Genomic DNA, 23041 nt, shown 5'->3' on the forward strand with positions numbered 1-23041 from the left:
AATGTATATGTGGATCTCGTAAGGGATATATTGAGTCCCCTTGCAATGCTGTCCTGGAAAGGAAATCTGTATAACAGAACGATTGTAAAACAAATACTTGGAGCCAATATACAGGTCAAAATGACTTGGTAACCAAAGACCTCAGAACAGGAATAGAAAGTTTGTCCTTGGGCCTCAAGTAGCTTGATTCGTGAATGCAGTAATTCTTTCCTCAGGCTAATTGACACAGACTAAGTACATACCATTAATAGCTTACAGTTGCAGCTCTTATTAACTTCTGCTTGTATGTATACGTGTTCTTTAAAGGTTCATCTTGAAGATAACATTAAACAGTTAAAAAAATAAATAAAATGAAAGTCAACATGTTAAGATGTTTGCATCTCTAACAATTTCCTGATACGTGTGCATGAAGGAATCTAAAACCAAGTCCAAATCTACAGAGATCTCATAGGTCTGCAAAATGCATCATTAATGGCAAAAACAATCCCATGCCAAGTTAGGAAACGCTAAAGATATAGGTAAATATTTCTACGTAAAGGGTTACTCCCACAATTTCAATGTATATTGCCCCTTTTTAAAATGCAGTAAATGAGTTAAATTTAGCTAGCCAGAAGTTGGAGGCTCCATCATTCGCTCCAGTCGCATTTGATTGGATTTTTCTTACAGGCTGTGAGCGCATGCCTGTATTCGTCTAGAAGAAACTGCACAGAGGGGGGAGGAAGACCAACTGCCTGTTGTAAGCATGGACAGCGCACTGGTGACAAATGTACTTTTTTGCACAGAATTAACATTAGGTAGCTCAGAACAGAATTCTGGGTGTCTAAGTCACATGTGATGGGGATGAAATAGGAACAAAAGTGCAAATATCTCTGCATGTGCAGTGTTTCAATCAGAAACCCTGTACATACAGATTCCTATCACTATGACCACTTCTAAAAGCAGAAGTGGACATGCTGGTTGGAGTAACTGTTTGTAGCGACTACTGTCCTTTATATACAAAAACATACAAAGGGACATTCCAAGCACCATAACGACTTATTATCATTTGTGCCCCACTATCTATGTCTGCATCTTCTCAGTACAGTAGTTTGCAAAATGTTCTTTGATTTTCTTCATATTTAAGCACCTATGCAAGCCTGACGGGCTGCCTTCTACTGTTCGAAGCTGACAACTAAACTTTGACTCACTGAAATCCCTGTTGGGTTCCCAACAGTGCTTGTATTTAAGGGTAAAGTTATGGTTTTGCATATATTTTAATAAGTTGATGCAATTATTTGTCCATATACTTTTTAGCTGCCTAAAATAGAGTGACCATGTATAAAAACAAAACAAAAAAACACTGTAATCCCTTATGGAGACTGCAAAGTCTTCCTGTGTTTAATTAAAGTGCAATTAACAGAGCAGGAGATAAAAACTTCCAAAGTAAACACACTGTTCAGTCACATCTGATTGAAAATGTTTCATGCAGGCTGTGTCATTCATAGTCAGGGGAGGTGTGGCTAGGGCTGCATAAACAAAAAGTGATTGATTGAACTCCTAAATGGCAGAGGATTGTGCAATGAGACTGTGTGGACACGATCTACACGCCAAAATGGCTTAATTAAACTAAAGTTGTTTTGGTGCTTAGAGTTTCCCTTTAAGGTTTATGGGACAAAAGAAGTATGGATGTGTATGTGTATTTATCAAATTTGTATTGATGTACACCTTCCATTCCAGCACAACTCCATTACGTCTTGATCTAGCCTTTATATAATATGTAAACTTGCTCTATTTTAAGAAACCTTTATTTAAAAGTAAAAATTTCAAATTCTTCATTCTGATTGCATTTTCTGTTTGTTTGCAGGTTACAGATGTTTCAAAGCCATAATGTTCTTATCAGGTCTGCTGGCTGGTTCAGCAGTCATCTTCTTGCTTTGCTACAAGGAGCGAATCCTGGAAACACAGTTGAGTCTCGAGTTGAGTGCAGGGATTGCGCTGGGTATCGGACTGCTTTGTGGTTTGGTTACCATGCTTGTGCACAGTGTGGGTCTCTTCATGACTGGCCTGCTTCTTGGACTGCTACTGGCCACTGCTTGCTTAGTGGGACTTGAACAGTTTTACCATCCTCCCACTGCATGGGTCCCAGTGGGTATGATGATGGGTTCTGCCATGCTTTTTGCTGTACTGACTCTCCAGTGGCAGAAACTTTTCACGGTGATTTCAACTGCTACATTTGGTGCAGCTATCCTGACCGTGTGCACAGATTATTTCATTGAGTTGATGCTGCTGGTGCAGTATATCTATAACTATGTCCGTTTGGAACCCTCCCAACACCTCTGCTGGTACAGCTGGGTTGTCCTCGGAATGTGGCCAGTTCTAAGCATCTTGGGAATAGTTGTTCAATGGAAAGTGACAGCTGAGGGCTTCTCTCATACGGATGGTAAGTAGATCTCTTTCTTGTTAGTTGGTGGCAGTCTGTCAGTTGTTCATGTCTGCTAACATTTGCCTGACTTGGTTTGAAATACTTTGTAAGATACATGCCAGATAATTGCTTGTGTTAACTGCTTGTGTGCAGTAATGTGATGTGAAGTGACTATTTAGCCTTTCCTGTGGTGCCTTAGAGGAGCTAACCTGGGTTAATAGGGCAGATATCGAAAACCATGTGTTTCGAAAGATTGATGAATTGTTGTTAGTGATACAGTTGTCAATGTACCTTTTTAAAGGAGCACTCCAGCATTATAAATGAATACATTTATAACGCTAGTGTGTTCTTGAATTTGCTTCCCTCCCTTCACCGGGCCCCAATACTTGTAAAAATGTAACTTTCTTCTAATACAGTGGTGTGGGGGTCTCCACACCACAACTCTCCTCTACCAGATGATCTTCTGATTAATCCTTTACATGAGCGACTCCTTTATAAGAAGTATCCGATACTTCTCTGAGAAGCATTGCTTTGTGCTGTAGCAAAAGCCAGACTGGTAGAGCACTTTCTTGTATGGCTGTTACATCTAGTTTAAAAATGAAAAATTAAAAACTAAAGTGTAACTTCTACATAGTTACATAGCTGAAAAGAGACGTGTCCATCAAGTTCAGCCTTCCTCACACTTCTTTTTTGCTGTTGATCCAAAAGAAGGCAAAAAAAAAAAAAAAAACAGTTTGAAGCACTTCCAATTTTGACCCCAGAATGGCAGTCAGATTAATCCTTGGATCAAGATGCATTTAACCTACATTGAAAAAATATATCCTTGAATATTCTGTTTTTGTAAGTATGCATCTAGTTGCTGTTTAAACATATGTACAGACTCTGATCAAAGCACTTCTTCAGGCTGAGAATACCTTATCGTTCTTACGGTAAAAAAACCTTTCCTTTGCCTTAGACAAAATCTTCTTTCTTCCAGTCTAAACGCATGACCTCGTGTCCTATGTAATGTCCGGTTTGTGAATAGATTTCCACATAATGGTTTGTATTGGCCCCGAATATATTTGTATAATGTTATCATATCCCCTTGACTCGGTCTGTCATTTGTTGTATGTCCACTTTAATCTTGGTGACATCAGCTGCCAGTAGTTTGTGTATATTGGCAAGTAGGATTTTTAGATCTCGCTTGGTGTTCGGATCTAAGTCGTCAGGGGAGTGGGGAGGTAAGGTTAAGTCTGCTTTGGTGGTCTCACACTTGGCCCCTTGTAGTACGGGCCCATGGTGGAAATGGGGTCCGGTAGGTGCTCTGCCCGTGCAGGCTCAAGTTGTGGTGGCTCTCAAATGCCCTTTAAACATTTAATGGCAAGAGATCTTTAACTAGATTCTGGTGTTCATTACCAGTACTCCTGTTGGCAACCTATATTTTCTCAAGGAATTATAAAATCTTTTTTTTTTCCCCAGATCCACGGGTGCTTGCACTAGTTCTCCAGATTATAGCTGTAGATCATGCCCCACAATGACACATTCACACTATTAATATATTATATGCCATGATATGCTTCAAGTGAGAGAGATGGCTTGGAAATGAGAGTGGATTTTTTTTTTTCCATCTCCATTTTAAATACTGTTTGGATTTGCCAATGTAGCTCTCTTTCCTATGGCCTTTTATGTAAATCATTTTCAATTTAGGTTCATAAACAGCCAGTATGAGGAATATGATCCAGTGGATAGCTGGAAATGATTAAGGAACCCATGATGCTTGCCTATATTAGAAACAGAATAAGGAGAATACTGTTGGGCATGTAATCCTTCTGACAGCCCAACTCCTCCTCCAGCAGGAAAAAGACAAAGCTTTGTTTAAGGAGAAAGAGGGGCTTTATTGTCAACTACTCGGATTAACGGGGAGGATGCGATCCTTAACATAGTGTCTGTTCATCTATTTTAAATACTTCTTATTTGTTTTGTCTTTTATATATTGACCTTTCTGTTTGGATTTTTTATTTTGTTGTCTATGGAAATGTATCTAATTTTTTCCTGCTAATTGAACAAGAGAGCGATTTTATTTCTTTTAGTGCTTGTTGCCCTATCTGCCCTAGCAGATGTATCTGAACAGCATTTCCCATGATGCCTCAACAATTGTGCGTGTTGGTATAAATTCACCAATATTTAAAAGGGACACTATAGTCACAAGAACAACTACAGCTTAATAACATGTTACTGTAAACACTGCCGTTTCAGAGTAAAGGCAGTGTTTGTACCTCGAGTTACTAGGCAGTAATGTAGTCACTCAGACGGCCACTAGAGGTGCTTCCTGGTTTGGTAATGCACAATACATTGAATCATGGGGAGATGCTGATTGGCGCAGTGTTATGCCCAGGGCCGTCTTTAATATGATTAGGACCCTGGGCAATGCATTTTCTTGGGCCCCCTGGGCCCTGCCCCTCCTATCCCTCCCCCCAATTACGCCCAATGTGCAATCACACTGACAAACGTACTGGCACATACAGACACAGACAGACATTAAAACATTCACAGATACACACTGACACACAAATATATACTGGCAGACATACTGACACACACACACACACAGACGTATTGACACACACACACACAGACGTATTGACACACACACAGGCATACTGACACACACACAGGCATACTGACACACACACAGGCAGACGTACTGGCACATACACACAGACAGACATTAAAACATTCACAGATACATACTGACACACACATACACTGACACACAAATATATACTGGCAGACATACTGACACACAGACATACATACATACACACACAGGCACATACACTGACAGATATACTGACACACACAGACACATACACTGACAGATGTATTGACACACACACACAGACATACATACACACACAGACACATACACTGACAGATATACTGACACACAGACACATACACTGACAGACGTATTGACACACACACACACACACACAGACATACATACACACACAGACACATACACTGACAGATATACTGACACACAGACACACACACTGACAGACGTATTGACACACACAGACATACATACACACACACAGACACATACACTGACAGATATACTGACACACAGACAAACACATACACTGACAGATATACTGACACACACACAGACACATACACTGACACACACAGACACATACACTGACAGAAGTATTGACACACAGGCATACTGACATACACATAGACAGACATACTGACACACACACAGGCCTACTGACATACACACACACATACATACACAGACAGACATACACAAACATACTTACACACAAGCATACATTTAGCCACCCTCCAGGTTCTTACCTTTTCCTGGAGGGTGGTTTCCCTGGGGTCCAGTGGCAGGCTGAGGCAGATGGGAGTTTTCCTCTGGAACTCCCCTCCCTGCCATTCTCCACCCGCGCGGCTGTGTTCTCCGTCGGGAGGAAGTCCCATCCGGTACAGGAAGGGGCCCGGTCGCACTGTTTAAGCGTCACAGCGCCAGACCGGGCCCCTGCTCACACATGCTCTCCGGGTGGCCCTTAGTGCATGAGCCACCCGGGGAGCCTCCTCAGCGTGCGGGCCGGTGCGGCACCGCCGGGTCCAAGGGGGGCTGCGCAAATCGCGGGGCCCACGGGGCAGCTGCTCTGGGCCCCCCAGGAGCAACTGGGCCCGGGGCAGCTGCCCCGTTTGCCCCGCGTTAAAGACGGCCCTGGTTATGCCACGCTAATGTCTCCCAATGTAAGAAAATAACATCCGTTTATGAATGTCTAAACCATTTATAGTAAATTATGCAAATTTATAAAAATCAGTCTTCCATTGAATTATAGAGCTAGCATTTATGTCAATTAAATTAAGTCCTTTTGAAATGATCTAGAGACTTATTGTCAGAAAAACACTGTTTCTATCAGATATTTTATCTTTTAGAACAGCAACTTTTTATTCTATCTTTCCAATTTTTTTTTTTTTTTTTTAAATAACATTTCAGTTATGCAGCAATTGCCAAGTATATGGGCTTCTCTTCTGTCATTCACGTGATGCTCGGGAGTGCATGGAGGTTAAGAAGGGTTAGAGGCTAATAGGATGGATTGAAAAACTGTGACAGCTTCCTGCTCTAAGGTTACTCTGTCACGGACCTCACACAAGTTCTATATCTGGAACAACTTTTTGAAAGAAGGAGCATAGAGAAAAATGTCTTTCTAGTAGCGCCACTTCAGATTAGATTTTTGAATTTAGAAATCTGGAATATGATACAGCTAACAGTCACTTCACCATAATCACCTACTGTTTGTTTGTGTTTTTCGTTTTTTTAACATTTATTCTATAACCTCTTTTATCATATTGATTTTATATGTAAAATTCAGATTTATTCCATGAAGTGCAAATTGTCATGAAATTAACATTTTAGCAAAGCAATTTATTTCCATTCACCTAATGTTTTCTGGAAATTGAATTTAAAAACCCCCCTCAAAAAATCACACTTTAGTGTAGGGCTCGACAAATGCCAGGTAGTCATGGCAACTAGGAATTTTGCCCAGGCGGCATGGATTTGTCAAGCCTTTCAGCGGCGAGGGAAAGTGGAGGCAGGCGACTAGGGAGCGAACATCTTGCGGCTCTTCTAGCTCTGCTCCCTCACGCACACTGCTGTGATGCTGGGTGCCAGGATATGCGGTTACTTCAGCCCAGCATCGATAAACGTTGTGCGAGAGTGCAGAGCAAGAAAAGGTTGAAGATTTCAGTAGCCACACTGGACCCCACGGAAATGACCCACAGCCACTTCAATGGAACGCTACAACTTTAAGGCCCAATTCCCATACCATCTCTGCAGCAAGCCTCTTCAATGGAACGCTACAGCTTTAAGGTACAAATTGAAATTCAGAAGATGCTGCACCGGATTTCTTTCGCCTTTGCCACTAGATTATTACTTTCTTATAATAATGTTTTCATTGTTATCTATAGTGGTACTACTGCAGTATTATGTACTTGCAGTTACATGTATTAATTAATAACCTGGCTGTTAGGATTTGATTGACAAAATTCTAAAATGTATACCTCAAATTAGGAATCGACCGATTATCGGTCTGGCCGATATTATCGGCCGATATTCTGTGTTTTTGGCAATATCGGTATCGGCCTATAGAAAAACCGATCTTGCCGATAGTACATACCAGGACCGCCGGGCCAATGACGAGCCTGACGGTCCTAGAGGGCCCGCAGCAAGCTCTTACTTACCTTCCCCGCAGCTCCCTTCAGCTCCCGTGTATAAATCTCACGAGTCCCGCGGCAGTCAGAGCGTTGCCACGGGTTGCAACTTGCAGGCTGCGAAATTTAGACAAGGAAGCTGCTGGGAAGGTAAGAGCTTGCTGCTGGCCCCCACTGCACAGTCCATGCCACCGGACCACCAGGGAATGCCATATCCTTCCCTCCATGGCCAGGTAACCAGCAGGCAGGGGGGACAATTTTTTTAAATGTTTTTTTAAATATTTTTTTAAAAAAAATGTTTTGTCCCCCTCCCCACCACCCATTTTACACAAATTACATACCTACAGAAACACACACACTCTGCATTATATACACACACTGCATTCACTATACACACACTACACAAACACACACACTCTGCATTAATTATATACACACACTACACAAACACACACACACACACTCTGCATTCATTATATATACACACACTACACAAACACACTGCATTCACTTTACGCACCCTTCACACTGCATTCACTTTACACACACCATAAAAACACACACACTGTGCATTCACTATATAAATGATACCGGAGAAACTGACGGAAGCCAAGCACAGAGAGATGGACACAGGTTTCTTCAGGAAGGAAGAGATTCTTTATTGGATCACCGATCGGGACTCAGAGGGACTAGCGTCACCAAAATACAGCAAAGTCTGAGTACTGAATACATAGAGTACATTCCTTATATAGCACTGTAGCTCCTCCCACAATTAACTACACCCACACATACCCTTAACCTATTTAATAAATAGAGTCTAAACTCATCCATCCGGTCTAACCACGTGGCTCATCTGATACAAAGGAGAGGGACGCGTAATTCCAGTTCTTACATTCCTGCACCTGGTCAGTACAGTGATAACAGTATCTTAGCTACGTGTAATTAACTAACTGATACTACAAACACATATACATACATATGCCTTGTGGCAATCTTAGCCTGCTAAACTTGTATTTTACTGGAATTACATCACATTCCCCCCTTTGATGCCTCTGATATTTCACAATTACTTGAGGCATCACTTAACCTTGGTTTGCATATACCTCAGGTTACCATGAACCAGACCAGACTTATCTTATGATGTGAATCTTTTAACACTCATCTTCCTGCATTGGTTCTCCCTGATCTAGAGCCTTATACTTATATATCGCCATTATCTGTGCAGCAGCCTTCCTCTCTGCTATACTTCCTATCAGGCTTTGCACAGACCTAACTACTAAGGGTATAAGACACGGTAGGAGTAGACACAACAGTAAAATCAGTAGGACTCCACCTACCACTGCCTTAAGCCCTCCAAACCACTCATACCAGCTACCAAACCAACTACTTGGATTGTACCCTTTCCATACCTGAGTAGGCACATGCGCTAGTTTAACCATATGGCTAGTAAGCTCAGCTATTGCTTGCCCTTCGTCATCTATTTGAAGACAGCAATTGCTCAGGTTAAACTTCCCACATACACCTCCCTCTACTGCCAAAAGGTAATCCAAGGCTAATCTATTTTGGTACACTGCTGTCCTCATCCTGGTATTATGCTTCGCTAGAAGATTGAGTGCTTGTGAGGTCTCATTAGTAATAATCTCAACCACCGCCTGTAATCTTATAATACGGTTGAGCATATAAATTGGGGTTCTATAACCAAAGGTACCATCTTCTGCCCACGTGGCTGGCCCATAATAATCTATGATACGCTGGGGAGGCCATTCATTATCTTCCCAGGCGCCTATCTCTATGGGTCCCCTTTTCTTCCTATGATTCACATCATACACTTTAACACCTAAAGTCTCACCTGTTTCAATCGGTAACAAGAAGAAGGATGGTTTGAGCATACCCAACACACATGCCCCTTCCCAGTCCTGTGGCAGCTCCGAATAGGCTTTCTTACCACAGATCCAGTACAAATTTGCTGGGGCTCTCCAAGTAGATGTGATGGATAGATCAAACCACACATCCTTTAAATTGGCATATCTAGCAAACGGGTTAGATGGTTCTGAGACATTTGAAGCCGACCACCAAGTTGTATTCTTTGTATCATCATCATAAGCTTTTTGCCCTAGACAAGTTAATTCTCCTACAGAAGTATTATACATTATTCCTTTCCTTGCTATGCAAACATAACCTATGATGGAGGTCTTTAATCTCCACTCAGATTTACCTCTAACACTCATATGATAATCGGCTTGTGTAGATATTAATTGGTCAACTGCCTCAGAACCGGACATTACCTCCTTTGCTTCCCAAGGCCATTGGTCTCCCATGTTAGTACCTCCACACACATAGCAGTTGGTAACATTAAGACTACCGGCAATACTTTCAGCTAAATCGATGAACAGGTTTTTAGCATTATGGGGGATCTTATTATCTATACTCATCTCTTCGTAAAAGGAATGGTATACTTGATGAGTCTGGGAGGATACCGTATCAGTCTCTATTCCTATAAACAATAATGTCCCAGGATCTAAACCCGTCCCGTATATTTGAAACCCAAATAAATTTCCATACTTATCTAAGAACTTGTCGGGGTTATTAATGAGTATATGGACTGGGTTGCATTCCATAGACTTACAATAAGGGCTAGTCGGCAACTTAGTCACTATCATGTCTTTATCTACTGTCTGTCCCCAAGTCGCCCACCCCACACAAGACCAATATGGACAAAAGTTATAGTCTTTATTTGGGCATCTAGGACTCACATATTTATTTTTACTACTGGGACAAATATATTTATCATTAGACCCATACGTCCTCTCCCATCTAAGATCCCCACATACATTCCACGGTTTTCTACCACTTGATATCGCCTTACATGCATCAAATAGCAGAACACCCGAAGAATGTACGGATTCTAACACCGTCTTATTAATTAGGGTCCCCTGAGGATCTCCATTCCTGAGAGTCAACCAAATTGTACGAGGTTGATACTCTGGACTGAAGCACTTAGGTTCTCCTACTCCTAAATGGCACACACTATAGTCTATATTTAGGTATCTACATCTTGATACCTCTCCTTTACATTCGTATTGTGAATGCCAAATTAGGGTTTGGGAAATATGGTTACCTGTTCTCGTAGTCTTAATGCATACCTCACAGCTAGGAGTGTCGGTACCTCTACCTTCCTGAATATAAAAACACATATAAATAAACACAATCAAAAGCACATCTTTCGCCGTCATCCTCAGTCTTCGTCCGTGCGATGGAACCTCAGCTTCCAGGATGTGAGGGCTGCAGGGAATGGAGTTCTGCTCGTCTTCACAGGTGTCCCTTCGAGACTTTCCTGGCTTATACACTATGTGTTGGTAAGCGGACAGGCTTTATTATGGCCTTCTCACTCACACCTGTAACAATAAAATTTGTAATCCACAATAATTCCTCGTTACTCCGACTGAGTAGTGCGTTTTAACCGGATCTTGCAGGGATTCTCTGGATCTGCTGTAACTTGCCAAGAATCGACTGCTGCTGGTTTAACCCTGGAGTGATGTATCCACGGAGTTACTTCGGCTACTTTTATCGCTGTAGGGGTAGACAAAAGAACAACATAAGGACCTCTCCACTTGGGCCCTAACGGTACATTATTCCACTCTTTAATCCACACTTGGTCTCCTGGATGATAACTATGAACAGGGGGATAAATATTCACAGGTAATCTATCTTGTACCCATTTCTGTACCTCCTCCATAGTCTTACCCAACTCTACAACCTGCTGCCGGGTAATTCCTTCTCCCAACTGACTCAAGTCCCCCCTTAAGTTACCAAGTACGGGAGGTGGTCGCCCATACATGATTTCAAAAGGAGAGAGGCCCATCCTTCTGGTAGGGGTACTGCGGATTCGCAATAAAGCTATGGGTAAGAGAACGTTCCACTTAAGTTGGGTTTCCTGACACATTTTAGCCAACTGGTTCTTTATAGTTCTATTCATTCTCTCTACCTTACCAGAACTCTGGGGTCTATATGCAGTATGAAGCCTCCACTTTATACCAAGCATATGAGTCAGTTGTTGTAGGCACTGATGAACAAAAGCTGGACCATTGTCCGATCCTATAGAACAGGGTAGTCCATATCGGGGTATTATTTCTCGTAGCAGGAATCTCACAACTTCTCCTGCTTTCTCTGTACGAGTAGGACATGCTTCTACCCAGCCTGAATAGGTGCACACAATTACCAACAGGTAACGATGTCCACCCGATTTAGGCATTACTGTAAAGTCTATTTGTAGATCGGACATGGGGAGTCCCCCCATAAACTGGACTCCTGGTGGCTTTACTGGTCCTTGTCTTGCATTATTCTTAGCACACGTTACACATCTGCGTACAATGGCCTGAGTCAAGTTGGACAATCTTGGTATGTAGAAATGTTTTCTAAGAGATTCTTCAGTACTGTCTCTCCCAGAATGTGTCCCGTTGTGATAATTTTGGACAATTTCTACCGCTAGCGATGCTGGTATAACTATTCTTCCATCTTCTAGCTGATACCACTTGTTCTCCAGATACTTTCCCGGTTCAGTCTTTAACCACTCCTCTTCTTGAGCTGTATAAACTGGAGTCCATTGGGACAGTGGAGTTGGTATAAGAGCAGCTATATGCCCCACATACTCCTGTCTTCCTGATTCAGCAGCACGCTTAGCTGCACTATCTGCCATCCGATTTCCCTTGGTTACATCACCATCTCCTCTCAGATGCGCTCGACAATGTATGATACCGACTTCTTTCGGCTCCCACACTGCTTCCAATAGTTGTAGGATTTCAGCTGCGTACTTGATTTCTTTGCCTTCTGAATTCAGTAGTCCTCTTTCTTTATACAAAGCTCCGTGGGCATGAGTGGTTAAAAACGCATACTTAGAGTCCGTATAGATATTTACTCTTAAACCTTCAGCCAATTGTAACGCTCGTGTTAGTGCTATTAATTCTGCCTTTTGTGCTGATGTTCCTTTCGCCAGTGGCCGAGCTTCTATCACCTTGTCTATTGTTGTCACTGCATATCCTGCATAGCGGATCCCTTCTTTCACATAACTACTGCCGTCGGTGTAATATTGAACATCGGGGTTCTGGATGGGAAAATCACGAAGATCTGGTCTACTTGAGAATACTTCATCCATTACTTCCAAACAATCATGTTGACTTTCAGTAGGTTGTGGCAAAAGGGTAGCTGGATTTAAGGTGTTTACAGTCTCTAAATGCACTCTTGGGTTTTCACACAACATTGCTTGATACTTGGTCATACGGCTGTTACTAAACCAATGATTTCCTTTGTAATCCAACAACGTCTGTACTGCATGTGGGACTCGTACATAAAGTTCTTGACCCAGAGTGAGTTTATCGGCTTCAGCTACTAGCAGGGCGGCTGCAGCTACGGCTCTTAGACAAGGTGGAAGTCCGCTGGCCACTGCATCCAGTTGCTTAGACATGTAGGCAACAGGTCTTTGCCATGATCCCAAGTACTGTGTCAATACTCCCACAGCCATTCTTCTTTGCTCGTGTACATATAAGTAGAATGGTCGTGTGTGATCAGGTAGACCTAATGCTGGGGCACTCATCAAAGCCTTCTTCACATCTTCAAATGCCGTTTGCTGTTCTTGGGTCCATAAGAAGGGGTCGTGCTCTGTACCTTTGATGGCTGCGTACAGAGGTTTTGCCAGTATCGCATAGCTGGGAATCCATATCCTACAGAAGCCTGCTGCCCCCAAGAATTCTCGCACTTGTCTTCTATTCTTGGGTATTGGTATTTGGCAGACAGCTTCTTTTCTCTCTGGCCCCATAATTCTTTGACCTTCAGAGATATGGAATCCTAGATACTTGACAGTTGGCAAACACAACTGAGCCTTCTTTCTAGACACCTTGTATCCTGCCTTCCAGAGAATGTGTAGTAGATCGTGCGTTGCTTGCTGACAGATTTCTTTTGTAACTGCTGCTATCAACAAGTCATCTACATATTGTAACAATACACACTCTCCTGGGATGGACTCGAAATCCAATAGATCTTGACTTAGGGCTGAACCAAATAGGGTAGGTGAATTTTTAAACCCTTGGGGCAGTCTTGTCCAAGTCATTTGGCGTTTTGAGCCCGTTACAGCGTTCTCCCACTGGAAAGCGAAAATACATTGACTTTCTGCGGCAATTCGGAGGCAAAAGAAGGCATCTTTGAGATCTAAGACTGTGAAGTAAGTAGCCCCGCCCGGAATTAAAGCAAGCAGGTTATATGGATTGGGTACAACTGGATGTATACTAACAACCGCATTATTGACTGCTCTTAAGTCCTGCACAGGTCGATACTCATCTGTGCCGGGCTTTTGAACAGGCAGCAATGGGGTGTTCCAGGGGGAAGTACAGAATTTTAGGATACCATACCGTATGAACTTATCCAGATAGGATTGGATGTTCTTCTTAGCCTTCTGCGGAATGTGATATTGTCTTAGGCTCACTGGATAAACCCCATGTTTCAGTTCAATTTTTATTGGTGGAATATTGCGGGCCAGTCCTGGTGGGTTGTTCTCTGCCCAAACTCCTGGTATGTTAAACAATGTCTCATCACTCCTAGGGTTTTGGCTAGTCAACACTGTATAAAGTCGCCACTCTTCTTCCTTTGGTACGGATAAAGTCATAATACCTGAAGGTCCATTAAACTTTAAAGATGTTGTTCCATCTGGTAGGAACGTAATCTGCGCTTGTAATTTGGATAGCATATCACGTCCCAGCAATTGGACTGGACATTCAGGCATATAAAGGAATTGGTGTTTTACTACGTGGCCTCCCAATGTACAGAGTCGACTTTTAAGAACCGGTCTTTCAGCACTTCTTCCAGTTGCTCCTATCACAGTAATAGTCCTTCCAGATGGAGGAGCAACTAGATTAGTCACCACTGAATGTTCAGCACCAGTGTCGATCATGAACGCACTCCTTTTCCCCCCTATTGATACATCGACCATAGGCTCCGCTCGACCAAGGGGGATGGAGCCCGGTCGGTATCAATAGTCCTCCATGACCGTGTCAGCCAATCCTACAAAGTCCCTACCTTCTCTATCGCGGGACCTTTGCGCTGCTGGAATATACCTGTCTTCCCTAACACTTCCTCTGTTCCCATTACTCCCTCTATAACCATTACTCCCTCCGGGGCCTCCTCTACCTCTCGCTCTACCTCTAAAGTTTCCGTAGCCTGCCCTGGGTTGGTCTCTCTCGTACTGCTCTCTTTGCGGACATTCGTTCCTCCAATGCCCTTCTTCCTTGCAATACGCACACTGATCCCTACTCAAAGGCTCCCTACTCCATCTATTATTGCCTCTATCTGGGCCCCGTTTATCTACGCCTGCGATCGCTACCGCTAGCATATCAGCCTTTTTACGCATCTTGCGCTCTTCCTCTTTCTTACTTTCTGTATCCCTGTTCATATAGACCTTATTTGCTACCTCCATTAGTTGGGTGATGGACATACCTGCAAACCCTTCTAACTTTTGTAGCTTGCGCTTAATATCTCCGTATGCTTGGCTGACAAAGGCGGAGTTAACCATTCGGGAATTGTCTGCGTCTTCCGGATTAAAGGGGGTATACAAGCGGTATGCCTCCAATAATCGGTCATAAAAGACACTGGGCGCTTCATCGCTTTTCTGGATCACCTCAACTGTCTTCGACATGTTAATGGCTTTCTTTCCTCCGGCTTTCATGCCAGCAATTATAGCGTCTCTATAGGCTCTGAGTTGAACCATATCAGCACCATTTACGTTCCAATCGGGATCAGTGTTGGGATAATGTGTTGCGGCCCATGCTGCTGGGTTAGCTTGGTTCAAAGCACAGGCTCTATCCTCTAATGCTTTAATGGCTGCTTGATTTATTCTTGTCCTTTCCTCATTGTTAAATAAAGTCATTAGTAACTGCTGGCAATCAGCCCATGTCGGATTATGCGTCTGTACTATTGAGGTGAACAGATCAGTCATGGCTTGTGGTTTCTCAGTATACGAGGAATTGTGGGTCTTCCAGTTTAAAAGATCGGTTGTAGTGAAGGGAACATATACGAAGACAGGGTCAGCTTGTGCCATTTGACCTGCGGCATTAATATAGGCTGACCCGGGATTCAGACGAAGAGGCATCTGATAGTGTCTCAATTGTTGGGCACCGGTCAACTGTCGGGTCTGTATGGGGCTACGTGGAGGGGCGTCAGTCATGGGTTCCGGTCGGGGAGAGATAGGGTATGGGGATGTGGGAGGTTGGTTTTGGGAAAAGGTGGTAAATAGAACACTTCGGGCCGAGCTAGATGAAGCTTGACCGGAAGTCTGAAGTGGCGCCAAATCAGGATATTCGTTTCTAATGGAGGTTGGTCTATCTGGTTCCGGAAGGGGGGATTTAGTACGAGGGGGGGTGGATCCTGCACTGGAGGAGGAAGCGGAAGTGGATGAGGGTAATGAGGGAAGGGTTACAGGACTTCCTGTATTTGCGTCACTTCCTCTTACCGGAAAGTAAGGGGGCGGCAAAGGGATCTCGGACTCAGGGGGCGTGTCCAAAATGGGCCTAACACCAGTCCTAGTGGACGAACAAGTCCTAGCTACCATGAGGCGACACTGCTCCTCGTGGCATGTCCGGAGCCATTTTGGCGAGTCATTTACGGCCTGTCTCCAACAATCAATATAAGGAAACTGGCCGTAAAGTTCAGGCCTACCTGATACAGCCACGTGTAAGCGCTGTACCAGAGTTGGATCCAAACTGCCACGTGGCGGCCATGCCGCAACCAAAGTAGGCCACTCCCTAGTACACAAAGTGACCAAACGTACAGGAGACATCTTTACCCCAAAATCACAAACTTTGAATCCCTTTTTAAAATTCTTAACCATACATCCTAAGGGATCCGGAATCGTTGACTGCGACGCACCCATACTTAACAATGGAACGTCGTCGACAACGAATACTATACACGCGTACTATTCAACAGTCACACCCGTTTCCTCTGGCAACAGCACCACGTGGTACGGTTACCAAGTGAAACGTACACAATAACAATAAACACTCAGGGAATTCCCGTACACACACAGCTGTTACACCAGTCACTATATAATCAATATTATGCCCTTTGGCGTAACTATACAGTCACCCACGCTATAATTCTCTATATACGAATTACCCGTCTATAACACACCCCAGTAACATCGTCTTTTACAAATAGCGGTTACAGTACGGTTAGCATAGGTCAAAGCACAAGTTAAGGTCACAATACAATTATTAGTGGTTATGGTGTTAAACATGCAATGGACGACAATGATTAGTACTTATTATATAATGTCAGTAAATATACAGGGTTATGGTACCGTGCACTATAATACAGCAACACACTATTAACACTCTCGCTAGACGGCTGAGCTCGCGCTATCTAACAAGATATACACTTTACTAAAACAATCGTTAACACATTTACAATTCCCAACTAAACTATTGGCCAGTACCTTGAATGGACTACCTAAAACTATATACACCCGTTTTGGTTAGCCACACTGCCCAATCACCACATATACATAGCGAGCTAGAGAACCGAATTTACACAGGCGCCTCTTAGTCGCACTATACAACGAGCTAGAGATCCGAATTTACACAGGCGCCTCTTAGTCGTACTATCAAAAGTCTAGTGGGTTCCAAATTTACACGCCTTCCCACTTAGCCCAGATAGGATGAGAACTAGCGAACCGAATTTACACAGGCGCCGCTTAGTCTCCCGGTCCCTCCGACCTAGCGAACGTAATATACACCCTAGAACGCTAGTCTAGACAAGACACCGGTGTCCGGCTAGGGCTATCTTACACCAGGACCCCGCCTGACTAACCAAATCAAACGGTCTGACTAAAGAGCGTTCGATCGAGCGGTGCGCCTTCGCTCCTTCCCTCCGACAGAGGGGGCAGATACACAGATTCAAAACCCCTTTGGGCCTACCGCACAATCGGTATACCCCTAGTGGGTCCTGCCGTCTAAAACAGCAGTTGTCTTACCTCCTCGTTCCTGAACCTGAGTTCACACTCATCGACGGGGACACCCCAGCACTTCTCACGTAGAGGCCGATGATCTCCTGGACAACAGACCAGTGGCGCCGAGACGAAGGGAGGTCCACGCAGAAGTTCAGGGGTGCAGCCGTAGAGAACGTGGGCAAAGATAGACCGTCTCACGCCTCTGCCTCTCAGCTACCGTTGAACGATGAGCTTCCCGGCCAATGCACCAAATGATACCGGAGAAACTGACGGAAGCCAAGCACAGAGAGATGGACACAGGTTTCTTCAGGAAGGAAGAGATTCTTTATTGGATCACCGATCGGGACTCAGAGGGACTAGCGTCACCAAAATACAGCAAAGTCTGAGTACTGAATACATAGAGTACATTCCTTATATAGCACTGTAGCTCCTCCCACAATTAACTACACCCACACATACCCTTAACCTATTTAATAAATAGAGTCTAAACTCATCCATCCGGTCTAACCACGTGGCTCATCTGATACAAAGGAGAGGGACGCGTAATTCCAGTTCTTACATTCCTGCACCTGGTCAGTACAGTGATAACAGTATCTTAGCTACGTGTAATTAACTAACTGATACTACAAACACATATACATACATATGCCTTGTGGCAATCTTAGCCTGCTAAACTTGTATTTTACTGGAATTACATCACATATACACACTATACAAATACACACCGCATCCACTACACAAACACTCACAGCTCCCCTGTCTAAACACACTGCATCCACTACATGTGGCAAATATATTTTGTGCTTTTACCTTTAGAAATAGTTTATTTTTTCAAAATGGTAACTGTACAGAATATTGGTAAGCTATTGGCCTAAAAGTTCAGAGTATCGGCTCTAAAAAAAATCAATATCGGTCAATTGCTACCTCAAATGTTTCTTGTTCTTGCTTGCCACTCCTAGCTGCAAATTCCTTGAAATAACTGTTTATCACTACTCCTCCATAGGCCCAATTGCCATACCATCTCTACAGCAAGCCTCTTCAATTCAACTCGGCTCAGTCCCCCCGACAGTCCATTACCTCTTCATTCCCTTTATATTTTACCAATACCTGCAACTCTCTGTTTACTTATTTAGCTTTCACTTACAAATTTCCCCTGCTACCTCTTGTCTCAAATCCCCACGGTATCCTTTAGATTGTAAGCTCACGGGCTATCTAGATCTCAGCTTATGAGCAGGGCCCTCTCTACCTTTTTGTATTTGTCTGTGTATATTGTACGTTCTCCACTAATTGTACAGTGCTGCTGAATATGTTGGCATTTTAGAAATACCAGTAATAAATAAATACCTTTCCCAAAGGTAGAGCGGTTGGTTGGATTTAAATAAAAATAAAAATGAATAATTTTTTTATTTTTTTATTTTTGTTGTGCATGAAATTAACATAAATTACCTTGCAATGCCCCAACAGCACATGCAAGTGCAAGAAACAACATAATATCATAATGTCAGTCCTTACATTGGCTTCCTATATCCTATAGGAGTCATTTCAAGGTACTAATCCACACCTATAAAGCACTGACTAATTCTAGCCCCTCCTATATTTCTTCACTGATCCGCAGGTATGCCCCTTCTCTGTCTCTCCACTCTGCTCGCACCCGTACAGCCAACTCTCGCTTGAAGGACTTCTCGCGGGTTGCTCCTTTCCTTTGGAAAAGCATGCCTATGACCATCAAGCTCTCCCCCAGTCTTCAATCATTTACAAACAAAGTCCACAGCACTCTCAGTTAAGGGCGTACGGGGGCTCCCTGTGGTCTGCTGCTGTGGATGGCGGTGGGTTCTTCGTCACTGTGGGCGGTGTAACGGGGTAATGTCTCGGGTGGCCTTGAGTTCAGGCAGGTGTTTAGTTAGAGGTGCCGTAGATGTTGTTTTAGATAGCGTATTGCTCTGAGAGGGCCTCTGCAGCCCTCGTTTTTCTCCTGTCCCTTCACCTTCCATGATGCAATGGTGATGCTGCTATTCAGGACTCTAGTTGTGCCTAGAAGCGCTCAAAGGTCAGATTTAGTCTTTGTAGCATTTTATCAGCCGTGCTTGGGTCATCCGTTTCAGTCTGCTGTGCCTCATGCGCTTGTGTTGGGAGTTCATGCACCATCTTGTATGAGTAGGCTGTGATCTCAGCTCCTGACATATCGCTAGTCAGCAGGCTGCGTGAGTATTTTTAGATCTAGCCCGAGGAGACTGGGATAACCCCCACCAGTCCAGGGGGGAGGGGCAGCCATATTAAGCCTCACGGTCAGGCAAAGCACTAGGAGAGCGTCCGTCTCTCCTTCGCTTTATCGCCTGTAGGCCGCAGGACCTTGAGCCAAGCAATCCGGTGCCGGGGAAGCTCATGAGAAGTATCTCCAGATACACTGTCGAACCCCGGTATAGGGGAGTTGTTTCCCTGCAGGCAGAAAGTGGTTTATGCCACAGAATTAGGTGTTAGACAAAGGAACTCTTGTAGCACGTGTCTGTTCTGCTTGGTGGTCAAGCTCCGCCCCCTAAATGGATAATAATTTGTGTGTGTTTCTGTTCTTTCAGTGAGTGTGTCTGTTACGGTGACTGGCTCCCCTCCGATCGCATATGAAAGGTTTTTTTATTCACCTTTTTTCTCATGCTGTGCAGATCTTGCAGTGGCTGGCTGTACCTCCATGGCCAAGATTATCCATCTTGATGATCTCAGCCAAGTCCACGCTTTTCTATAGGAAAGCATTGAGAGATTATTGCAATACGCCGTGCTATGCCAATCGGCATCTCCTCATAGAGATGCATTGAATCAATGCATCTCTATGGGGAACATTTAGCGCCTCCATGCAGAGCGTGGAGACACTGAACGCTTTGCAGCACTGGACTAAGAAGCGCCTCTAGTGGCCAGCTGAGTGACTGTCAGTAGAGGTGTTACTAGACAACAATGTAAACACTACTTATGTTGAAAAGCCTGCAGGGACAAGCTATAAATACCAAAACTACTACATTAATCTGTAGTGGTTCTGGGGACTAATGTGTCCTTTTAAGAATTGTATTTTTGTAGTTTGAAAACAAAGCTTTGTTCGTTTAAAAAAAACAAAAACAAACCTGGCTTCTAATTTTTTTTTTTTTTTAATCTGGCTCCTAGATTCCAAGCAGATTTGTAAAATCCTGCTTTAGTAAATAACCCTGTCGGTGTTCTTGAAATGCCTTCAGTATCTTTTAAGATACAGCATTCGCCAATATGGTTGGTTAAGTGGAACCATGTATTTTGGATCCATAATGCACTTGATTTTAGGCGTACTCAAAATGTACAAAATGCATAGACCAATATGTCTGTGGCCTTATTTCTGTGAGCTGTGTAAGCTGGATGTTTGTTTTTATGTGAAACGCTTAAATTGGAAATACAGCAGAAGCATTTTTAGCATCTTGCATTGGTGACCTTCAGTATTGCTGTTGCATTGTATACACCATAGTTCTAAACCAGTTTTCATATGATGTATATTCTATTCACATAGTTTGAGCATATATATCGAGATAGATCTGCTTTTTACACCTGTCTGTATTCAGGGTTCTATTAGATCAGAGTGAGTTATTTCATGGATGTAGAATATCTGAAGGTTTTGGTTTTTACAGTACTTTAGACTTGATCTCTACTTCTTTTCCTTCCATAATTGTCGTCCCTTTAACTTTCTTCTGTTTGCTCTTTCATGACAGTGATCATAAGCAGACGTCAAAAACGCCTCCAGCTCTTGCGGATACGACAGAAAGAGGCCAAAAAACGTCAGAATGTTGCTCCTCAAGAGGGGACGTATCGACGGAAGGCAAACCCTATGAAAAGATACACTGGGGATATTCTTGCACCCGTGAGTAAATTGGAATTTGGGAAGTAATCTATAATTCTTTCTCTGTGACTTTGAAGGGATAATAGAAAATATTTTAGCCTACCTTATATTGTGGTAGGACCGCATTGAGTTGAAGGTCAGATGGGTTAGTTTAAAGTGCTCTCAAATATCTGTGTGATTTGCACACAAACCAGTAAAGTGTGTTCCTGCAAAATGTCATGAATATGAAAAGTCAGATGGCAGTTTTATATTCTTATTGCTGCATTTTGTGTTCTATTACAGAGTTACTTGCAGAGCTTGAGGGATCGGCAGACTGGCACCGGCACATCCATGAGCAGTCTGAGCACGTACATGCAAACAGTAGTGGACTTGGACTATGAGTGTGGCTCCACTGTACCTCTTACTGCCACTACACCAGTAATCCGAGTCTGAAGGAATGACGTCCTAGATGATTTCTTGCACATAGGAAACCATGCCGCCATAACTATGGAACCTTATATGATAGCACGTTTTGTGCCTTAAATGGTCTCCTTTGGTACATTGTCTGCCACAATTTTGCTATGCCACTGTTACCTTTCCAGTTTCCAGAATTTTATTGCAAGCAGTGACTTGGATTTAGGGCTGAGTGTGTAGAGCCCAGATTTCAATTAGGACTCTTGAGCACTTATATTCTGTGGGCAAGTGTATTGTATGAAACGATGCTGAATACGGAGTAAAGTGCAATATCTAGTAGACCGTGATTTAAAACTTTATTGTAAAGGGACTTTTTTTATTTTATTTTGTTGGTTTTGGTTTTAAATATGAGCCACATGTATCTGTCCATTACACAGAATCTCATTTTTGAGAATGACGGATATAACAGAATAATTTAAAACAAATGTAAATCTAGAAAAAACATTTCCTAGAACAGTTTTAACCCTATTAAATCTGATGTAAAAATAGGCGTTGCGGATAAAAATAACAATTGGCCGTCCTTTTTAATGCATATAGTTGAGAGGACACTATAACCACTTCAGCTCATAAAACTAGTTAATGGTGCCAGAGCTCTGTCCCTGCTGCCACACATTTGACATATCAATCTTCAAAGTGGAGCATATAGTGCCGCCTCTAAGCACTGTTGGTCAGAGAACTGGTAGCAAGCATGGGACAGTCTTGCAACTTTTAAGAGCTTGCTCTAAGAGAGCAGCACAAGCAATTCCCTTGATATTAATGTTGATAAGGTTACTAGCTTGGAAATGAAATTCTGGGCGCTCTTACTGACAGGGTTTGTAGGTGGAGCTATCAGGTTAGTTTTCAAGCACTGTTTTTGTCAGTTTTCCAAATGTGTCAAATGTACGGATGCGGGTACATGCTCCAGGCATCCCAACCAATTTAATACACTAAAGTGATTATGCTGCATATCGGGTCAATGGGATTCTTCAAATAGGTTTTGAAGTGTCTTGCTCATGTGCATGTCACTATAAGTTAATACAAATTGCAAAGGAGTGATTTTGAAGTGGAAAGCAAGATCTGACACAGACAAAAGGAGCCATGACCCGTCTACAACTGTAGTTTTAGTTTAATCATACATTAGAAGACCTTTGAG

The 23041-nt window shown here is 43.1% G+C and overlaps 1 protein-coding gene across 2 annotated transcripts in view; it reads left to right on the plus strand.

Annotated features, from left to right (window-relative positions):
• Positions 1-22596, plus strand: part of LOC134568301 (transmembrane protein 198) — a 44651-nt gene extending 22055 nt beyond the window's left edge. For both annotated transcript variants that reach the window (XM_063426794.1, XM_063426803.1), the window contains exons 4-6: positions 1844-2419; positions 21329-21477; positions 21739-22596. In XM_063426794.1, coding sequence (XP_063282864.1) covers positions 1844-2419; positions 21329-21477; positions 21739-21888 — 875 coding nt within the window. In that variant the 3' untranslated portion in view covers positions 21889-22596. The remainder of the gene's footprint in view (positions 1-1843; positions 2420-21328; positions 21478-21738) is intronic.
• The last annotated feature ends 445 nt before the right edge of the window (positions 22597-23041 follow it).

Source organism: Pelobates fuscus, chromosome 1 (assembly GCF_036172605.1).
Source record: "Pelobates fuscus isolate aPelFus1 chromosome 1, aPelFus1.pri, whole genome shotgun sequence".
Taxonomy (NCBI): domain Eukaryota; kingdom Metazoa; phylum Chordata; class Amphibia; order Anura; family Pelobatidae; genus Pelobates; species Pelobates fuscus.